This window comes from Lutzomyia longipalpis, chromosome 3 (assembly GCF_024334085.1).
Source record: "Lutzomyia longipalpis isolate SR_M1_2022 chromosome 3, ASM2433408v1".
Lineage (NCBI taxonomy): Eukaryota > Metazoa > Arthropoda > Insecta > Diptera > Psychodidae > Lutzomyia > Lutzomyia longipalpis.
The window spans coordinates 28,912,425-28,935,247 of NC_074709.1; the positions used below are offsets into that span (position 1 = coordinate 28,912,425).

Sequence of the window (22,823 nt, forward strand, 5' to 3'; positions counted from 1 at the left end):
CCAAAAAACCCGGCGTCTCCATTGCAAGTATTTCCTGCAATTTCGTGCTGATGGAGGTCGATGCCCTCGAGGGGTTTTTTATTCAGTTTATATGTGGGCGCCAAATGGCGAGGAAGTCTCTCATAAATTGGGTCTCGCAGAGACATGAAAAATTACTCTGGCCTATTTTCCACACATACAGACATTTTGGCATCTGTTTTTCCTTCTACAATAAAAAGGGCGTGTGGATTTCATCAGTGGGTGGGTGGTGGAAATGCGTTTTGTGCCAGAAAAGCTCCCAACAATCGATTGGGATTGGCGTGATTAGCGAAATTCAGCAGATTTTTTTTAAAATTTATTGTGAATCTCCCCTCACAAAATTCTCAAAAAAAGCTCTCTCACTGCTTGGTCGTGAAAGCCCATCAAGTTGTGACAAAAGAAGGTCAATAGAATCATCTTGATTGATTGAAAAGAGAAAAAACTACGATAGAATGGTCCAACAGTTTGAGCTCATTAATTGGAAATTCACTGCATGGTGCTTTTGTTGTGGAGCACAGAAAAAAGGAAGAGAAAAAAAGCATTTGGAGGATTTATTTGAAAATGGGCATTAATGTGGATTATTTGGATTAACTTAGCCTTGTTTTCGCGTTCTCCATTCAATTTCCCGCGCGTGGAATTTTCTAATTACCCGCCTAAACATGAAAATCCATTTTAACACTCAAATGGAAGTTCTCTCTCGTTCTCTCTTTTGTACCCAATAGCATTTTCTCTACACCGATTTTCCACACAATTTCCCAGTGAAAGTTGTTGCACCCTGTATCCCCGCCACAGTTCATTTTTGAATTTCTGAGGGTTCCAGCTGGGAATTGGAACATCTCTCACTCTCTTCCCTGACGACCGTCATTGAGATTGGCAGCAAAATGGATTGTGGAGTTTTGAATTTTGAACTTTTTTAATTTTAAGTGAAATATTGTATATAATTTTCCTTTTGCTGCAAATTTGTAAATATGTAAGTTATTTTCCACATTTTCTTTATTTTCCCACGCGGGATCACCATATTAGGGTGATCTGGCGCCCAATTTTTATATTTTTCAATTATAAACCGCGTGGAAATATTTGTAAAATTATTCTTTGAATTATTGTAAATAAATTGTATATAAGTGGAAATTCAATTTTTTGTTAATTTTCCTAATTTTCTCGATTTTCCACAATCATGGGATTTTTAATCGTAACATTTGGCGCCCAACTAGAGGCTTTAACCACCATAATTTTCATGCTTTTTTCCGCCTTCGCTAGCAGGCAAATTTTTGAATTTTAATAATTTTTCATTTTGAATTAAATTTTTGTGCATTTTGCAGCACAAAATTATTTTCTTATCTAAAATTTCCGTTTTCAAACCGGTTTCGATTGCTCTCTCACAATCGAACATTATTCTCAATTAATTTCTTTTTGAGAGAGTAAAGCAAATGAGTAAGAGAGTGAGAGGATTTTTGTTACAGCTTGTCTCTTGATCTAGAGCGCTCTAGCAAGTATTATTTTTCCCTCTCTGCGTAATTTCTCTACGCAACTCTATACTCTACTCTATTTTGCTCTACATCGATATCCAATCTATGTTTCTCTCTTAATTGCTCTTTACTATTTTTATATCTTGGAGTCTTATAATTCTTCCTCTCTACATTTTTTATTTCATCCAATTCCCTAATTTTTTCTCTTTTCCTCATAAATATTTTTCCTTTCTCAACATTTTTACAATGGCAGAGTACAAAAAGTCAATTGGAGATAGATTTTCTGCCTTTAGAGCACTTATTAAGGAATCCAAACCGATTTTTCCTCATGCTATTGAGAGCCATAAATGATTGAGACTGTTAATTATGTAAATATTATGCAAAACATACACGATCCTACTTGGAAGGATTATGAAACACACAAAAGATTTTAGATCAAATTAATTTAAATTTAATTTCTCATTCGCTGGATATTTTTCTGATTTTTCAAGATCAATTTTATGAATGGTATGATCTAATTTGTAGATTTGGATGTTCTTTTCCCAAGTTTACGTTCTGTCGATTTGGATGTTCCTTTCCCAAATTCACAGTCCCTCGTTTGGCCGGCGAGAAATATTTTTGATCTGCATTTGTGATCTTGAGCAGTTTCTATGCGGGGAGAATTTCTTATTTTCTTGATTGGATTTAATATCTTAAATATTTATTATTATTTTTATTTTTCTTAAATTTATCTTGAGTGTCGGACATACGGATCTACATACGATAAAGTATATTTTATTTGACTACCGTATTTCTGTGGTATTGCTCGTTTTCAAATTTTTCCACTTAACGCATTTCACCGTGGTATCGATTATGGCCACTGGCTAAATTCCTAACCCTCCGCAGCCATAGCTGCATATGCTATTTCGCTGGGCGAGGCTATGCAGGCAAGATCGGCATAATTTTGTGTATATTGAATATTGGTCGCCGCACCACAGTACATGGCACAAAGACGGAGTAGCGTAGGAGCCAAACAGGGAATAATGGAAAACCATTTTCCCAGGGGAATGCGGTGAGGGGATAGTTTGGAAGCAGGATCATTGCTACGGGGATATTGTCAAGTAGAGTATCGCCTTCGGATGTATTTCTTTATCTTCGATCATTTAAGTGCAATTTAAGACATCTTTTTTCTACGATTTTTCTTATAAAAAAGAATTCGTAATATTTTTTATTTCTTCCATCTTCCTTAAGTGGGTGTTAATAGTTGAATATGGGGTAGAACTTTCAGAGTGGACGCACAATGAGTTTTCTCCCCCGTGTACTATTTCTCCTATAATTTTTATTTCTCCTTTCATAGTTTTAAGAATATGCAGATGAAATATTCTCCTTGATGGATTTGTTTATTTTCTTATATTCTAATGAAGTTCTAAATCTAAAACAATTTGATGATTTTATTTTTTATTTTTTTATGGATATTATGGTGTAATATCGGGCAGGATTTTCAGAGAGTGCAATTGAATATCCTTTCCCTTATCCTATATTTTCTATTCCTTTTTCCCCAAGTCAAGACTCTTTTTTCTTTTTCTCTTTTTTCTTTTTTTTAAGTATTAGATATTGTTGCACCCTGTATCCCCGCCACAGTTCATTTTTGAATTTCTGAGGGTTCCAGCTGGGAATTGGAACATCTCTCACTCTCTTCCCTGACGACCGTCATTGAGATTGGCAGCAAAATGGATTGTGGAGTTTTGAATTTTGAACTTTTTTAATTTTAAGTGAAATATTGTATATAATTTTCCTTTTGCTGCAAATTTGTAAATATGTAAGTTATTTTCCACATTTTCTTTATTTTCCCACGCGGGATCACCATATTAGGGTGATCTGGCGCCCAATTTTTATATTTTTCAATTATAAACCGCGTGGAAATATTTGTAAAATTATTCTTTGAATTATTGTAAATAAATTGTATATAAGTGGAAATTCAATTTTTTGTTAATTTTCCTAATTTTCTCGATTTTCCACAATCATGGGATTTTTAATCGTAACAAAGTTTTCCTTCAACTATATAGCAAAAATATGGAGTATATAGCACACACTTTGGTGCAATAAATCATAAAAAAAATAAAATAACATAAAATTCTCCCCTCGTAAAGCTCGCAGAATTCCAACGAGGTCAGTGGTTTCAATTTCAATCTCAAGGTAAATCTTGAGAACTTGAAAGCGGCGCTCATTAAAATTGCATCCAATGCAAGGCGGGGGATATATCGTGTCATTCACTCATCAAATATAAATAACACAAAACGTCTTATGCCACACGCACGCCCAATGATCACAGAGCAAACACATTTTGATCACAAAATTGAATGCAATTAACCAACTGTTAGTGTTTTGGAAGCCAAATTGATTTGCAGCCAATCAATGTCAGAAATTGAAGTTCTGGAGCTTAATTAGTGTGGGCTTCTCAATGTATTAAAGTAATTTCTATTTTACTGAAAGATTTCACTTGAATTGCCATTTAAGCTAAAGTTTAGGTAATTTTCCTAATAAATTTAAATTAATTATAGTTTAATTAATAAAATGGGAGGTATTCAAATTTTTGTCTAAGTGTCCAAAAAGCTTTAAACTTGGCTTTAAAAGCTCGTTAAGTTTTGATTTACATTGAATTTTTGCAGTTAGTTCCTGCAATTGGCAGCGCTGTTGCTTGCTGCTATATTCACATCAAAGCCGTTTATCTCATTTTATGTACCCGCCATATTGTTTGAATTCCTTTTGAAAGGCTATTCAAACTTTTTTTTTTACAAGAAAATCATCAATTTTTACTCTTCTGGAAAGAAAACAAGACAAAACTTTGCTTTAAAAACCTTTATTAGAATTGCAATTTTCTTTAACCTGTTATTCTTTTCCGTTACAATCAATCATTCAATGGCTTGATTACCAAGTTAGTCAAAAGAAATATTATTCCAAAATTCCATCTGTTCCAGATCAAACCAATGCGTACAGTCCACGGAAACTTGATCATGGAGAACTCCATGAATCCATTCCGATTGATTACCATAAACTTGATATTCGCAAAAACCGTAGTTGTCAAAGTAAACATCATCGCAGGGATGTACATCCGTATACGCTGTAGCCTTACCGGTTATGGCAAAATTAACATGACTATCCACGTAGATACTCTTCAGCTGATAGCTAATGGAATGTTTGCTGAATTCGGGGAAATCTGTCGGGAGGCGGAAGAGATAGAGCAGATCGTCACAGAAGCCTGTATCGAGGTTAACGTCGTAGCCTGAGAAGAACTTTGTAAAGTGCAGTGGTCCGTTAAATTTGAATTCATCAATGGATAGAGGATACTTGTATGTGTTAACATTGTGGACAAACCACTTGACTGTATTGTACATTGATTGGTGGAAATTCCTTGCTGTTATCATCTGAAAGAGAAGATCAGGTTCAGCAAAGATTTTCGATTTACGGACAAGTTGTTTTTTCTAGTTTCTAGCTAGCTAGAACCGAGAATAAATTAAATGTAGCCTTTAACTGACTTAAACAAGGGCTTTGAAGTGTCAGGCTTCAACAAAAGTCCTGATACAGGCCTTAAAGTAGGCCCTAACAGCCCTCAAGTAAACTTTAAAGTAGGTTTTGAAGTAGGCCTTGACACAGATCTCTGATCAGACTTAGAATAATCTTTACCAGACTATACCAAGTCTAACTTACCTTGATATAAATGGGGACAGTTTTGTCTGTAATCTCACAACTCTGATCCTCAAAATAGAACTTCTTAACTTCAGGCAAATATTTAGGATCGATATTGAGAATTTTTGGAAGATACTTATCAACGTTCAGGTTAAAGTTCTTCCTGTAGTGTTCATTGAGAAATAGACCAGCTTTTACATTTCCCTCATACGGAGTAAAGGTCACGTACAGAGGTTTAGGATCAAAATGTCCATACTTCCATGCTCCTATTGGGTCCTCCGTGACGTAAGCTTCTGGACATTTTTTCTCTACCACAACACGGTACGGCAGCATATTGCCAACTAAATAGGATTCACTGTAGTAGGCAGATAGGAGTAGTTTAGCATCGGCTTTACGGAGTTTTTCAGTCAATTCATGCGAAGTGAATCCTTGAGGATTCTCTATTCCAATCACTTTAGCATGATGAATGAACTGATTACTAGGGCATTTGAGAACTGCTAGATCACCTACGGCACTTCCACTTTTAAGAATAACACGATGGAAGAACTCTGTATGAAAAAATTTTCATTAGAATCATTTTGCAAGGTTGACACAATTCATGAATAAATTACTGGAGGTTTCAGGATGAAGCCAATGAAGCTGGGCTGTAATGGCTCCAGCTCCTACTCCTAGGAGAGTTACACAGCCATTGTCACCCTGGAAGGCTCCAATGTTCTCATGTACCCATCGCAAAGCCAGAGCTTGATCCTTAAGTCCAAAGTTTCCTGGACAGCTGGAATCTCCGGAGCTCAAATACCCAAAGACACCTAGTCTGTTCTGCACAACAACAACGATAACCTGCTCAGTGTCCATAAAGTAATCCGGAGCAATGCTCTCAGGGCTTGTGTGCCCAGTTTCGTAGCCACCAAAGCTGAAGTAGACAATAACAGGAAGCTTCTCATGATAGTTCCTTTTGTGTGGACGATAGATGTTGAGATAGAGGCAGTCCTCGCTTCCCGTTGTGTACGGTTCGAGTGCATGATAGACCTTCTGCAGGCATTCCTTTCGTGCATACGTGGCATCGTAAATATCATACCATGGGTCACACGGAACGGGGCTACAGAATCTCAACGCTTCAACAGGTGGTTTAGCATAGGGAACACCCAAAAAAGCCTCATAAGGCTTCTCTAATCCATTCACATATTTTCCTTTGAGTTTTCCATGTTTCACCGTAACTACCACGTCATCACACACAGAACCACAGATGAGCGCAAGAAAGAATAGAAGGAACACTTTCATTTTCACTTTGCCACTTCACTTAAGGAATAAAATTCAAGCGAGTAGTTCCTTTTATACTAATCCGTGGTTTGGAAAACTTTAAACGTGTCTCACGAAGTTCTTCAAACGCGTTTCTTTGCCACACAGCAACAACTCCAAGAAAATAAAATATAAATTGATGAAAAAGTTAAATTATAAAAGAGGAAACTTCGTGATGAAACAATTAAATTGAAAAACATTTAGTTTCTTAATCTTTATTGAGAACATTGTGCAATTTATTAATGATTTACGCTGTAGAATTCAAGTAGAATACTGCACTCAAAAATATTCTTAAAAGTTTAGAACTTTAATGAGAAAATTCCTAATTTCAAGCAAATTTTGGTAGAAACTCCAAATTGATTCTGAACGTAAATTCTTCGATTATTTTTGTACTAAATTCCGTTTAATTATTTTTATGTTTCTAAATTAATTATTAATTTAAAATAACTAACTCGCAAAACTAATTCAATAAATAAATTAATTTATTGATTTTCCACTATTTAGCAAGAAAGCTCGTCTTTGCAACGATTATCGTTTCTTTCTCTTCCACATAAATACACAGAAAAAGCTCCCCAATCAATGCTTTCAAAGCAAATGGAATTCAATCCCTCCATTTGAATTGTTCCATTGAAGGATAAAAAACTATCCCTCCCCCATCATTCGTCCACTTTTTATATTCCGGAACGGACGCATTTAATCCTCCGTGTAATCCCCATGAGAGCAATTTATTGGAGATATCTAATTGGCCTCGAAGAGTGCACAGCATAATGATCCCTCGGGAGCTTTTCCCATGTGCGGTTGGGGCGGGGAGAGCTTTGGGATCTCTCTGAGTTCGAGAGCAAATAGCTCGTCAATTAGCAAATAGAGCGAAGCATTTAGTTCAACATTTTTATCCTCAACATTCCCCATAAGAAATTCCCTTTTTTATCGACTCTTTGTCAGCACTTTTCGAATACATTCCCTCGCTTTGCGAAAGGCGGGTGGAGCACTGGGTGCATAATTCACTGTGTAAGAATACAACCTTTTACACGCCCCATTATAGGGGTGATTTTTTTTCCACCCACCACCCCCGGGGATGGTTCAAATAATGCACAAAAAATGCGAAGATTCTAAAGTGAGCCATTTTTGTGCTAAAGTACCTCTTTTCAGCTCTTTCTTTTCGTGCTCCACCACCCCCGTCAAAGTAACGAGCTTTGAGTGAATTTCACGCGGGGGTGTAATGCTTATGGAAAATCCATTCTCATAAATTATTTTATTGAAATCATCGCATAAGGAGAATTATTGCAAAATTGATAAGAATCCTTCTTTCTGAGAATTTTTTTTAAAGGGGTTGAAGCTTTATTTGAAGCTCTTTGGAGCTTAATTGATGGACAAGCTGAGAAGTTAAGTTAATTCTGCAGGATTCTCTTGTGTCCAACTACTCCCTGGGAGAGTCGGAAGGGCAATTTAGGGGATGGAGAAGCATAATGAGCTTTTGGGACTGGAATAACGTGGAAAAGCTTAATCTAATCTTGGGGACTTGCAAAAAAAATATTTCTACGCAATTTGGTGTGTTTGGAGGTGAAAATTGACGTAGAAAGGAATCACGTGAGATGATTCCAATTAATCTCACATTGAATTATTGACGGGAAAAACTCCTGACGATGCGAGAAAACGAGGGCCCGTGAAAGAAGCTGAATAACACGAAGAAAAAAAAAGTAGAAGAAAATCAGCCCGAAGCATCAAACTAATTGTTCAGCAGACTTTTTCTTCTCTCACACATCACTGCCTAAAATCTCATGGATGTGTGCGGGAAAGGTATGCGCGGGCAGAGGGGAGAGGAAAAAAAAATGAAGCAATTGGAGTCCCCGTGAGCAATATTAAATTATAGTATTTACCCCAAAATAGCAGATGAATTGGGAATGAAAACAGCTTAGCGGAAGCTTCACATCAAACGTTTCTCGTCTGCGTGGAAAAATCAAAAATAAACTAACATTTTCAAATACTTCTATTTCCCTCTCGAACATTTTTTGCAGCACCAGGCGTATGAGAGAGCTTTTTTATGATTTTTCATGTTCACATTTCCCGCGTTTTTCCCTGCAGGCTTTTGAATGCAAAAGGAGACGAAAAAAAATCCAATTGAGTAGCATGAAAAAATTGTCCATTAATCGATGGGCAAAAGGTTCAGCGTAGTTTGTTTTTGCACTGTCAATGGCATTTATTTGATCCTTCTATACCCAGAGTCACAGGCACACCACCCCGCAGGGAGCAATGAATTTGACGTGAAAGCAATGAATTTTCCTCTACAACAAGAAATTTAAAAAAAAAAAGCTCCGGAAAAATTGCAAAGGATTTTTATTCGCGTTTTTGGTTGTTAAAAAAAAAATCCCGGGCAAAGGACATAAAAGCCTGTCGAGAAATCCTCACAGAACATGAGTGAGAGAAGAATGGAAAATCTCTCGAGGCGGCTTGAAATTAATTAGAGCCCAAAGTTTTGAGCATAGCCGAAAATTAATGAGCCATAAAAAGGACATGAAATATTTATCAGTTACCCAGAATGTTGGGGTGAGGTCCTAAGTGAGCTTGTGAGCTTTCTCTGGGCCGAGTTCTTTAGAGTGGAGGATTCATAGCCCCATGAAGGAGGGCAAGGAACTTCTAAAAGGCTAATGGAAAATTCTAAGAAGCCAAAAATGATTCTAAAAGAAAAATCCTCAAGTTTTTGTGGAAGTTAAATGGATTTGAATTGAATTTGATTAATAAAGAGCTTTTTTGAGCTTTTAACATGGATCATTGATGAATTTCTAAACAATTTTTTCCGATAGAAAAATCTCCCTGTAATGAAATGGAAATCTAAACAAGAACATTGAAACTAAAACACAATTTTCCCTTTGAATTGGCAAAAAAAGTAACAAACAAACCCAATCTGTTGAATATGCTTTACAAAGTGAATTGATAGAAACTCTTTGGGGGTGATTTTCCGTGGAATATATATTTTGCAAATTCCACAGTGTCCGTGTGGCCCACATTTTACCGCCTCAATGAAAATCCTCGAGAGTGAAAATCCTCGCTGCAAGGCAATGCAAATCAGGATGGATTGCCAGCGTGTTTGCATGCCTTCTCGTGCAGAATAAACATAATTGTGCAGTGAGGCTGTTGACCTTGCAAAGCTTTACTCATGGCAGAGCTTTCTCACACCACCCACTTCCCCTTCTCCCTACAGGCACACCCTATATCGCTTTCTCACCCAACCACCCTCGCATAACAAGCGAATTTCATGTACGATTAGGAGGGGGTTGGGGAGGTATGTGGGTGGCTTTTGTGGCGTGTAATTGCATGCCTGTCCTGGACGATGAATCCCCTCATGTTTGATATATATTTTGGGGGAGAGAGGATTTGCACAGAGAGAGTGAACTCCCCCGGTTTGAAGGGAGCACAAAAGGAGCGATAGCTCTCGACGACGCACCCACCCTCGAACATGACGCGAAACTTTTCGGATGTCCCAGCAATGGACCCCACACCCACGCACACAGCCCGAAATCATCGACCATGGCTGCTTAATGGGCTTTCCGATGCTCCGGGGGCGAAAAAGCTCTCGTCCGTCCTCAAAACATTGTGATATTATTATGATTATTATTACGTGTGTAAGAGCATGGCATGAAGTTGTCAAGGCAATTTCCCTCCATTATATTTTAATATTTCGCCCACTTTACGCATTTTTCTCCTCCTCTTGGGACTCGTGTTATCTTCGTTTTACTCTTCATTTTTTCTCTCTGTATTTTATTCCTCTCGCTTCTCCTTGATGCCCTCATGGGGGGACCGCTCGTCTCATTTTTCATTGGCATCAATATAGTAATTTTTTGTGACAGTATAAACTATGAATTTATCCTCTCTGGGGGTTAAACACAGAATATTCATAGAGCGAGACATGATGTTATACTCTCTATATTGGTTAATTTGATGGACCAACAAGCTTTTTTCTCCTTCATGGTATCTTTATTCGCAATTTTTATGAATATTTGACTGTGATGGAAAATTATTTTTAAAGAGTTTTGTCTGCGAGACGGTTATTGCGTGCTTTTAGGCGAAATTTGGTAATCAGAAATTTAAGGATATTGAATAGAGAAATATCTTAAGACTTTAAGATAGATTAGCTGATGTTTGGTGGATATATTTAAATGATATTTTTTAAAAGCCGAAGAAGGAGTTAAATAGAAGATTTTGCTGCAGAAATTAAGTAAAAAATCGTTTATAATAAAACTAATTTCTTAGAAATAATTAAAGAGAAGAAATTTAAACTTATTACGAAACTTTTGCATTATTATCGTATATTTCAATTCAGTCCCGATAACCGTAAAATTTCCCTTCTTCTACTCATTTCTTGAGCTTTTTTCTTTATTATTTGCATGACAAACTCCACCCCAATAAATGAGAAATAAACTTAAAATAAGCAAAATCAAATAAATCCCACAAATCAAAGTATTTGCAACATGTTACAAACATTGTAAGAGAGATAAAAATCACCAAAAGTTTGTGAAATAATCATTTATTGTGTTGTGTATGTAATAAATATTTAGATAGACCACTAAATAAATAAATCCAATGCAACACATCAAATATCTTTTCCGGAATTGCAAGACTAAATGGAATGTTGTGTCTGTTCACCCTCTGTTGACTCACAGTTGACGTGAAATTACCACATTATCAGCATATAACGGGAAAAGCTCATAATGGGGGTTATATATGTGAGTAGTATGTGTGTGTGAGAAAAGCTCAGTGGCTGTGAAAATGGTAGATTAATAGTTCTTGAATTTATTTACATGAATTTCCACAAATAGTTTTAACTAAATGTGGAGCAAAATTAAACTTGAAAAATTGAATTTATTCTTCTAATCTATTCGACCTATTTTCCTAATGGCCACTGACCTGTCATTGAACTTTGCTACATAGCTAAATTATTCTTCTATAGCAGAGGGAGCTTTTTTCTATAAGCTTTCGTGCATTTTTATCGTGCTCTGGGAGAAAAGTCTTCCCACAAAAGCCCCGAATGTGAGGTGAATTTCAATTATCTCCTTCCTCCACTTTTCATTCTTTCAATTCAATTACCCCAGTTGGTCGCGAAAGGAGAAAGAAAAACAAGAAAAATCCTCCTCGGAAAAATCTCTCATTTTCGGGGAAAGCTAATTGACTTCAACAACCTCTCGGGGGTGATTATGGAGCAATTTTTGAGAGATAAAAGGCAAAAGTCAATGCAAAAAAGGAATAGCAGAAAATAGAAGGAAAATGCAAGCACAAGAGGGAAAAACTACTTCACCCATTTCCCGCATTGTAAATATTTACATTTTAGTGTATGTTCAAAGTGATTCGTTTGCTTCCTGAATCCACCGAAAAAAAAACAACTCCCGCCTTTCAATTAAATTTAATTAATCATGCGCTCAATCACTGAACAATAAGTGATTTGAGATTCTTCAGCATGCAACTAGCTGTAATCTTCCTTTTGATCTTTTGATGGAATTATTTTGCAATTCATTTACTTTATATATTCACTTGAAATACTAAAAGCCTGTTAATTGATAGTTTCTTGTTCATTGTATATTCAAGAAGATCGCCTTTCAATTCAAAAGCCTCGCATAGAGAAGTTTATCTGACTGTTGAGAACTCACGAGTGCTGTTGGGAGGAGAATCAATTTTAATTTCTTATGAAATTATAAATTCATATTTTTAATAAATAAATCACAAGATTGTGATATGACTGACAATTGCTTGGGAATGTTTGAAAATCAGAGAGAAACTTAAGAGATTTTCTACATTAAAATGTCCAGGAGATTCGTTGCAAGTGACAGGGGTTTGAATTTAAATTGACATTTGAATGCAATTTAAACTGTCAAAATTTCACAGAGTAGTTGACAATATTTTTTGCCTGACATCTTAAACATTTCCTTAAAAAAAAAGTTGATAATTTTACAGAAATATTTTACTGGAAATTAAAATTCTTCTATTTAGTTTTCTATCTGTCACAATGGCATTTATTTTACTCTAAATGACAGATGGGGTAATTTCTTGTCAAAAGTGATTTTAATTTAAAATTACAACGGTAGTATTACTTTGCGCAAATTCAAATGAAATTTTACATGAAAAGTAATAAATTTAAATTCAACGCCAAATGAAATATCTGTCAAAAACTTGACAGTTGCATAAATTTCCTGTCAAACACAATTAAATTTCAAATTCAAAACAATTGTTAATTACAAACATTTTAGTCAAACTCTCCAACTAATAAATGATAATCTCTCGCAATGTTTTTTTTATATGAGAAAAAAATAATAAGCTACATAGAAAAGCCAACCACCCGCGAGAAGCATTGCCGCGTTAAAATGAGTAAGTAAATATTTTGTGTCGGGGTGTATTTTTAGAAAAAAAATGACATGTCACGTTTATTTATTGTGTAGCCTTCCCCCCAAAAAGTCCTCCTCAGCTTGACTCATATTTTTTTCTTCTAACGTTTATATGTGTTTGAAGCCTCATCCACACACCTCAATTGAATTCTTGAGGCGTGTTTATCTTCCGATGCCAATGAATTGGTTGATGGGATATTTTTAACTTTATTCTTGTTGAAAATTTTCGCTGTGATTCTCAGGAGCTTTTCCGCCAATTCCGTGAACTTTTCATCCCCAAATGGGGTTTCTAAAAATAAGAAAAATAATAGAAATTTCTCCAGATGCATGTGAAAATCATTTTCTCACATCTTTTCCATCACCTTCATCTGCAAAAGTTTATTTTTAGTCTCAACACATGATGCACTCTGCTACACCCTCTCATAGTCACTGACACCACCCCCCTAGAAGGCACCCACTGACATTGTTGCCACCACATAGTTCTTCCCGATAAAGTGGAAAAGCCTCAAATCAATTCTAAAATGTGATAGTGAAAATGAATGAGAGGGAATTCTGATTGCTATCGTTCCCTTTTTAGAGCTTTCTGCGCTATTTTAAGGGCTGCTAATAATTCAAACTATTTTGGGATATTAGATTTTCAATTTATCTGAGGAAAAATTAAGATGTTTCTATCGTAAAAAAACTACTTTGCTCCTTCAGAACCTTAAAAATGGCTTATCAGGGTGAAAAAGTAAATTCTTTCGAGAGAAATTATTTTAAGTTTATTTTATTTTAACCCCTAATTTTAACCCTTTAACGTCCAACGTGAAACATAAAAACATTGAAACATGCGCTCTTTTATTGCGATTTTTATTCTATGAATTTTTTTAGAGGACTTTTCTCACTCAGAACGTCTTCTTTGACCCCTTATGCGTGAATTTGATGCATTTGTAACATGGAAAAACAATTACATTCATAAATAATTGAAAAAATAAAATGTTTCACGTTTGGGTCAGCGTATGACCCAAAAAACCTTAAAGGGTTAAGAGAAACAACCTAATTTATTTTTAACATTTTGTAAGGTTCTTTCGGAATAAAATCTTAAGAATCTTCAGATAAAATAATCATGAAAATTGAAGAAAAAATCAAAATAAAATCCCCAATAAATGCCATAAGCTTTCCGACAGATGTATTCCCCCTATATAGCCGTCATTGCCCCGGGAGAAAATCAATAGAGGAATCTAATGCATTGTCTCGGTCTTTTTCGGGATTCACTTCACATGAATGGAACTGTCTGAGGAAGTTGAATGTTCCGGGAGATGAAGATGGTGGGGAAGTCTATAGAAATTCTCTATGTTGGAGAACAATTAATCAATAATAGTGTATTATATGTACATAGATACCATTCATTGCAATGTCAGAAGAATATTTTGCAACGACAGCTCGAGAGGATGAGAGGGAGGGAAAAAAAGCTCCGTGACGGTTTGATTATTTTTTTTCTTCATTTTCACAACGACGTGACCCCATCTGCTGCACACGAAGCAAAAGGTGGATGTTTCAATATTTTTTCTTTCAAGTTCACTGCAACACTGCTTGGAAATTTTTTGTTTGTTCAAAAAGTGATTTCTTCTTAAAATTTTCTTTACTCTAATGGAGAACTTGCGGCACATTGTCCAGTGAGAGGAAAAGAATGGGAGGAGGAGATATATTGATTAATGGAGGCAACACCATCACCTGACAGTCTTCCTTGGAGAGAATTAATCACCAATGGGGGCCAAGAGAGTGTCGTGCTCACAGATCGAACAATCAAATGTGGGCCTCTTTTAGGTGCTACAGATTGTGGTGTTGTGATTTGTATAAAACGCATTGACTGCCACACATTAGGTGAGACTTTGTTGGTGATTTATTGAGCGACATGTACACCACACGAGATATACGAATAACCCACCGTATTGGCTTTTATGGTAATGCATCAATTTATACTTGAGATGCTTGACATCATTTTGCACACCTCACGTGCACACCGAGCGTCGCAAAGAAGTTTTAGCATATTTTCACTTTGAAAGCTTTCGCGAGAGGAAAATTAATAGTTGGACGTGTGATTTTTTTCTCATTCCTCCATTCAGTATACAAATGATGACAAAGAAGAAAAAAATCACCGAGACATTTTTCAAACACACAGAGGGAGTGAAAAAGCTCCGCTAGCGAGAGGGTGTGGGGGGGGGGCAGCAGAAAAAAAAAGTTCTTTGGCACATAAACTTTGAGCACACACAGTCTCACTGACACGACATAAAATTTATTACTCCGAACTAAGAGTGTGTAAGAGCCCTGACCTGCACCAAACTTATTACATATTCTGTACCAGAAAGCCTCTCTCCTCGCACACAAAAGCACACAAAGGGGGCATACAGAACAACAACAAAAAATGTGAACCACATGGCAAAAAGCTCTCGAGTTGTGGGGAGATTTTTTTTTGTTGTTGGTGGTGCAAGGAAATAATCACTATTAAGCGGTGTTTCCGTCACACGATGTTATGCAAGTTGACGGCGTTGCCCCGAAAAAGGGTGCCAACATTCACTTTCATTGAACCCATTTCTCAAGCTCTTCATATGTACATGCTTCCGGCCATGCATCCCAATTTGCGCCCTTCCCGCCAATTCATACCAAATAACACGCGAGATTTTCAAAATAAAAGCAAAAATTTCATCACAGTCTCTCTCTCTCTCACTCCCTCTGTGAAAAAGCTCTTTTATTGTAACTTTTTCCAATTAGTCCACTATCCGTGGAAATTTTCCCTTATCGGTCAGTTGTTAAATGGGGAAATTGTGTTTCATTTTACCTTATCAGAAAATACACCGCGCACAGAGTGTGGAAAATTCTTTCAAGTATTTTTCAATAGTGTGAGAAATTGCCAATAAAATTGCATTTTTACACGCTTCAGTAGTTTTTCAATTCTTTTTTTTTCATGAAGATTTATACTAAAGAAATGAGAGAAATATCTTTTGGCGCTTTAGGAAATTTTTACGCAAGAGATGGCGGTAGTTGTCAATCTGGGAAGACGGACGACATTTTGAAATTTAATTGATTGATTTTGTTTTTATGTGATTTTAAATGTTTTAAGTTTACTTTTATACCAGCAAAATTATAAAGAAATGTGGATTTTTAATTTAGAGCTTCTGGAAATTTTTAAGCAAGAGATGGCGTTAGTTGTCTACTTAGAATGAAGGACGCCATTTTGAAAATTATTAATTTGAGCTGTGAAACAATAAAATTTTGTTTTTGGATAATTCAGAATTCTTTAAGTTTAGATAGAAAAGGACAAATTTTGAATTCAGTGCTTTAAGAATCTGCAAGAGATGGCGGTAGTTGTCTACTTAGAATGAAGGACGCCATTTTGAAAATTTAAGAAATTCTCTTTCTACTGTAGTTTTAAATTATAATTCCTCCATTTTTTTTTAAGTTTTAGTATAGGTAAATATTTTTTTAGTAAATTTTCTTCAATTCAAATTTCAATCAAAACTTGAATAAAAATTGTCGATTGAAGTAAAATTGATTAGAATACTTAGAGTCTTTGGAACTTTTTTTTTCTTAAGAAAGAATAAAAAATAGATAACAAATGACAACAAGTTTTCAAAAATTGAACAAAGACATTTCATTAAGAAAAATAGAAAAGGAAGAAATTCTTTCCTAATGAAGCCATAAAATGCAAACTTTGTAAAAGTCATTAAATTTCTCATCATACACACAAAGTTGGAACCTCTACCGCAAAGTTGAGGCAAAAGGAGAGACAACCAAATGGTGCGGAAACCAACAAAAGGAAGAAATTCAAGAAAGAAAACCCGAGGCAAGTGGAAGAAGTATTTATTTCTTCGTTGAATTTTGTGAACAATTTTAATGTTTTCTCTCCTTGTGCGAGATCATCAAAATCTCTCCATAAAGTCACCTGCGATGTGATGACAAATAAAAGCAGCTTTTTTATGTTTCATCCTCGCGCAATTCCCATCTACGCCCCCGCACTGAGGGATGAAGAAAATTCATCCAAGAAGAAGGCAAAAATTTGCGCCTTTAATCGCATTATTCGCAACACATCAAATTTAAGCACGAGATAGAGCAATAAAAGTATTTCCGCTTTCGTCCTTCCCTAAAATGCGATTAAATTCCCTCCCGGCAACTATTTGACAAGCTATTGAATGTGCGAAAATGTCAGGAACATTTGACCTTTTGCCATACATAAGGATTCTCCAATGTTGGCTATGAAGCGATGGGCGGGGTGGCGGTGTGTATCGACGGAGCTTTTCTCCAAACTTAATGACCCTCTTTCACATTCAGACTGATGATCTTTTCCTTGGGCTCGAGGAATTTTCTCGCTATATATATTCAAGGGTGGGACGTATTGTTTGCTAAAAACATGGAAAATTTGTGCTGTGAGCTTAATTTGGGGCTTTCACAAAGAATGTTGTATGTTTGTGTTTATATAAAAGCTCCGCAGCTACATCTTTATTTAAAATTTATGGCAAATTAGTCTATAAAAGTTATGATTTTGTAGCTTTTCCCCCACATTATATTGAGAAATGTTTTGCTTTATCATTTAGGGGGGTTTTATGTGGAATTTTTCTGTGTCAAATATTCTTATATCGAATTTTCCTAACAGAGAATTTTCCTTAGAATTCCTTGAAATTTTTTAAAAAGTATATTAGAACCATTTTAATACATTTGGGATAAAAGAAATTCTTTTAAAACTAGAAATTATAAAATTTCGAACCTCAACTTTTCGATATCGAATTTTTCTGACGGAGAATTTTTAACTACAGTTGAGAAATTATTCTTTTTCTTTAACTAAATTAATTAAAATTATTTTGATATGTAGTTACAAAAAACTAATAACAAAATATTTTACTTGATTTTTGTTAAAATTCGAAGTAAGCACTTTCGATATCGATTTTTTCAAACCAATATTATAAAACGGATAATGGAAATATCAATTCAGAAAGTTTTGTATTCATTTTCAGGAAATTTTTTCTAACAAATATTTTCCAGTCATATTACGAAAACTTAACTTTTCGATATCGAATTTTTTCGAACAGGAAATAATTTAAAGTCTCAAAGATTTTTTCATAAACTAACCGCAAGAACTTCGTAAAATGATTGAGAAATATAAAATAATTTTAATTGCAGAAAATTTAAATTTTTGATATTAGAACCTTTAAAAAAAACGAATTTATTTTTGTGCAAACAACAAGAAAACAATCAAATACGAAAAAAGCAAAACAAATAAAATGCACAGAGAGAAATAATTGAGATGAACAAAGCAAATATCGAATGGTTTTTGCATTTAATTCCAAGAATAGCACAAATTCACCCAAAATGCACGCTTCTGCAAATTTTCTTTTATCTATTTTTAGCTTGCGCGCATTCGAGAAATAAAAGAAAAAAAATTGCATAGCGTCTCAACAAACGCGACTTGAAGACATTTTCTTCGTTGCTTTTGCTGCCTCAAGAATCGATTTCTATGCAAAATGAGGAGCTGAAGAAGATGTACATGGCTGGAACGCTGGTTGGGATCATCCAGCCAGATGGAAGGGTGCGGGAGTATTAAATTGGTCAATAAATGTGTTCCAGTCCAAGTACCATCTTCTCTGTATCTTCATGACAAATTGATTTTATATGTTCTTTTATTCATGAACCACCCCCATCCCCTATTTACGAGTTATTCGCCTCTTTTCACCCATCAAACCCGGAAAAGAAAATTTCTCCCCACCCCCCCCCCCTCCCGCTACATTGCATGCAATTGTCTTGAAGTTTCACATGCAGAAAGCTCCATCTCACCCCACATGCGACCCTTTGTGCCCCCAATGCCGTTTATCAGTGTTTTTCATGCCACATTTGCATTAAAGTAAATCTTGGCACTCATTAATCTTGCACGCCACTATTTGGACGCGCCAAGGAGGTGGCAAATGCAAATGCCCTCGAGGGCGCCATTGCCTTAACACAGGGGGGTGGAGGGTTGGCTCTGGGGCCAGCGAATTATGACACAATTTCAGACATTCTCTGTGTGTGTGTAGAAGAACGCCAAATGGCCATGTGGAAAGGTTTAAGGGGGTGGTGGTGCTTGTAAAATGTTCGCCTTCACGGGGATTTCCTTTTGCAATTTGGGTCGTCTGTCGAAAGCTCTTTCTCTCCCAACCGGGGGGTTTTCTACTTAAACGGAAAAACTCTGCATGAGAATCTCTTCAACTTTGGGTTTAGTCCAAAAATAGCAGGGGGTGTGGTTTGTTTGAATAAATTCATTGCTATATACCCCATAATTAACCATGAAAATATACAAAAGGTTCGCAAAAGGAGAGCTTTTTTGGCACATTCGTGCTTTCGTGTGCTTTCGTGCGGGTTATTTATGCACCTGAATTTTATTTAATTGTTTTGTAAAATTTTTCCTGTACAAAATAAATAACATAAAAAAAGTTTTGCAGAGAATTTTATTTAAAAGGAGCTTCTATATGTCAAAAGCTCCTTCATTTAACCTATATTATAATTTTTTAAAAAAACTAAGAATTCTTATCAATTTAATTGATTTAATTTAAACCTTTCATTGACTCACTTGTCTGTGAGTAATTGAAGTAAAATGAAAACTTCACAATAAAGTTTCTCCCGTGGAAAAACAAACCATTTCCGGTAACAACTGCTAACGGCTTGCAAAAGAAAATTGAAAACTGATTTCTCAAAATGTTTGATGAAGGTTTTAGGAGAAGCACTTAAAGGCACATACATGATGCACATGTCTATTTCTGCAATTTCTAATGAAGCTCTAGAATAATAAATATACAACGAAGCACTTCCCGCTTATCGTGTTGATTTTACCGCGCGACAGAGCCCTTGAGTGTTGCGCCATGCTGTGAGAAAAAGCTCTCCAAATGGGGAGCCATGTGAAAATGAACCTTGGCACTCACAAGACGAGCCCAAAGAATCAATTGAATTGTACCAAAGAGAGATGGGGATGATGGGGGTGGTGGCTGTGTCTCATGGAAAAGCGACACTCTCTCTATCGCTCTCAAAGTCACTTTGCATAATTAATCACTCAACTTCAATACGTTTCTAGAGGGGGGTAGGTTGGTATATGTATGTGGTACACCTGCCTATATGTTGGGGAGGAATCCCAATACTACAAACACACCCGTAAAAGCCCTGGGAAAAGTGCGATATATACTTTGATGGGAAATGGCAGGCCTAATGGTGCTTAATTTTAAATAGACAGTGATGGAATGGACACATGGTGTGAATATTGAATTAGGATTATTCCCCTGTTGTACACTTTCGTCCATGTCGGTAGATTTCTATCTCTCTGACAAAGAAGAGTGTTTATTTTTGAGTGAATTTCAGATACACCCTCCCTGCGAGAGTGATTGATAGCATTGCTAATATTGGCTTGTTATAATTCCCTCACCAGCCATTCCTTACTTTTATTTTTTTTTATTTTGGTGACTCTTCTACACTGTAATGGAGGGTTAGAGCTTTGAGGGATGGGAGAGCCTCTTGTTGCGTTCTTTTCAGCTTATTTGAATGACTTTTTGGAAAATTTTTATAATTTATTTGTGAAAAAAGTAACGAAATTTATTTAACTGTTAGTTTAAATTTGAATTTTGACATTAAAAGTCATTCTTCGTTGACATGAAGATACCCGATGATAAACTGTCAAAAAACGTCCTGAAAAATCATGTCGTGTTGAGTAAAATCAACATTCAACTGTCAGTTTCTGAATTTTTGTTATCAATGAATCTTCATCTTTCACATAAAGACATACGAAGATCATACGAAGATATTTTCAGATGACGAACGATGTGTTAAGTGTCAAAATCACCTAGATAAGATAGGTTTTGTCAAAAAAAAAACTTAACGAATATTGGGCCTTCAGCGACCAAGAAATCCTTGAAATCTTCGAATTTTGAACTGAAATTTCCAGATTTCAAGCGAATTTCAAGGGTTTCTTGGTCACTGTATAAGGGCCGCATTTAACTGTCAAAAGCACCTATGAAGTCAGGTCTTAAAGGAAAAATAAACAAATATACAACTGTCAGTTTAAATTTGAATTTTGACATTGAAAATCAATCTTCTAACAAACGAAGACACCCGAAGACGCCCGATGATGACGTACAACGAATTTAACTTTCAAAAATGTTTAAGAAAAAATATTCTAGCCAAGGAGAAAAAAATTAACCCTTCATGTGATCACACATTTTTAGCTTCTGTCTCTCGGGTGTCTCCTTCCTAAAAGAGTCCACAGTCGCATTTTATCGCTAAAATAGCGCCAACACATAATACACCACATGTTGACAGTGCGATAAGAGAAGTTATCTCTCATTTATGTACGAATGCTCTCACAGTTTTGATGATAAGAGTAAAAGTATTTGGAGAGTATCTCTCTCTCTCCCTTATTCTCTTTCACTCCCCCAACCCTTCATTGCATCCCAAAAAAGAAAAATATGTATTAAAGAAAAAAAACGGTTAGGCTGAACGAAAACCCGAAAAAAAAGCAAAGAAAAGCTTTCAGAAGCTATTTCATGGTGGCGCGGATGAGGAGTTTTGATGTCTGCACGGGGCCAAATGTCTTATCTCATTTGCGGAAATCAACTCTCAAAGAGATTATTTCAATTGATCCTCTATTGGTTGCTTTGCGTCACATTCTTATATGTGAAAAATGTCTCCCAATTCAGCCAAAACACTTTTGCCAAGTCAGATCAAGTGACTGCCATGGGCATTGTTAAGTTGTGACGTTTCTGTAGAGATAAGTCCGCAAACTTAGTAGTGATCTCGTAAAGCAAATATGAAAATTCTTCTTTTCTTTTTGGTTGCGCTGTGTCTCAATCTACCTGAAGATATTTTGCTCTTCATTTGAATTGAAAAAGATTTATCCAGGTATTTTTTTTATTTCACTTCGAAAATCAAGGATTATTTCTATGAGAGTTCTAAAAGAGAATTTTGTGAGTTTTTTAAATAAAAAGGCGCTCTTTTATTCTTTCTAGCGACGTTTCGGTAAACTTAATTTTGTAAAATCATTATTATTCCATACACATCCATATACAAAACGAATATAAGATAAAAGAAAATTATAAAAGAAGACAAATAGATGAATTTTTAAACATTGCACCTAAAACCACAAAATATGGCACAAAGTTTATTAGATATATGACTATAAAATGTTACCTCCTTGACTTAATTTAACGCTAGTCTCCCGTCGTCCCGGTCGAATCGCAACTCAATGTAAAAATGTTTGTATAGTCCTATAAGGAGGTATGTCTCCATTGGACATTTAATTCAATAAATTCTAATTCTATTTCTTATGAAAGTTCATTCTTTTGTTAAAGAATGATTATGATTTATTTCAAATTTTTCAAACGAATACAACAATTTAAACAATTTGAGCCAAAATTGAATCAAAGATAAGCAAAGATTCACAAAAAAAAACATTTAAAATTCTTAAAATAACTTTTGAGGTTATGTTTAATGACGCTTAAATTGAATTGTAACATCTTGTTTTTTTCAAAATGCAACTGCTTATTCTATTCCTAATCAATGAGTTATTTTAGAACGCGTCTAGAACTCTCAATAATTTCCAATCAGTGGGCAACAATTCATCTTCACTTAGTTCTTTGACCCACTTATCTCGCTTGATGGGTTTTTCGAAGCTATAACCATTAAACGGCGTTGTTTGGTTCAAAATATTTATTGTGTCATATTAAATTGATAAGTCCAGTTGTGGATGTGGAGATTATGGTTTATTGTTGGCGGGATTTCCAATTTTATTGCAATAAATTCCCATATGCACATAATTTTAGTTTATTATGTATGTATATAGGTATGTTTCCCCCATCATTTGGGGAGTTTGGGGATAACAGGAGCGCGCCAAACATTTGCATTTTATTATGTATGTAGCTCATAGAGAATAGATAGCCGCGAGTAGGTAAAAAGGTCAAGTAAAATAAGGTTTATTAGCCATGATGATGATAATCCGATATCAGTGATAAAATAATGTGTG

The 22,823-nt window shown here is 35.5% G+C and overlaps 2 protein-coding genes across 5 annotated transcripts in view; both read right to left on the bottom strand.

The window, feature by feature from the left end:
- The window catches only part of LOC129793686 (uncharacterized), a 110,834-nt gene that overhangs the window by 83,959 nt on the left and 4,052 nt on the right, over positions 1 to 22,823 (bottom strand). The gene's annotated exons all lie outside the window — the stretch shown is intronic.
- LOC129793687 (juvenile hormone esterase-like) lies at positions 4,308 to 6,501 on the bottom strand. The gene is made up of 3 exons (XM_055833877.1): positions 5,762 to 6,501; positions 5,172 to 5,698; positions 4,308 to 4,888 (listed from the first exon to the last, which is right to left on the bottom strand). The coding sequence occupies exons 1-3, from the start codon at positions 6,426 to 6,428 to the stop codon at positions 4,400 to 4,402; spliced, it is 1,683 nt and encodes a 560-aa protein (XP_055689852.1). The 5' UTR covers positions 6,429 to 6,501; the 3' UTR covers positions 4,308 to 4,399.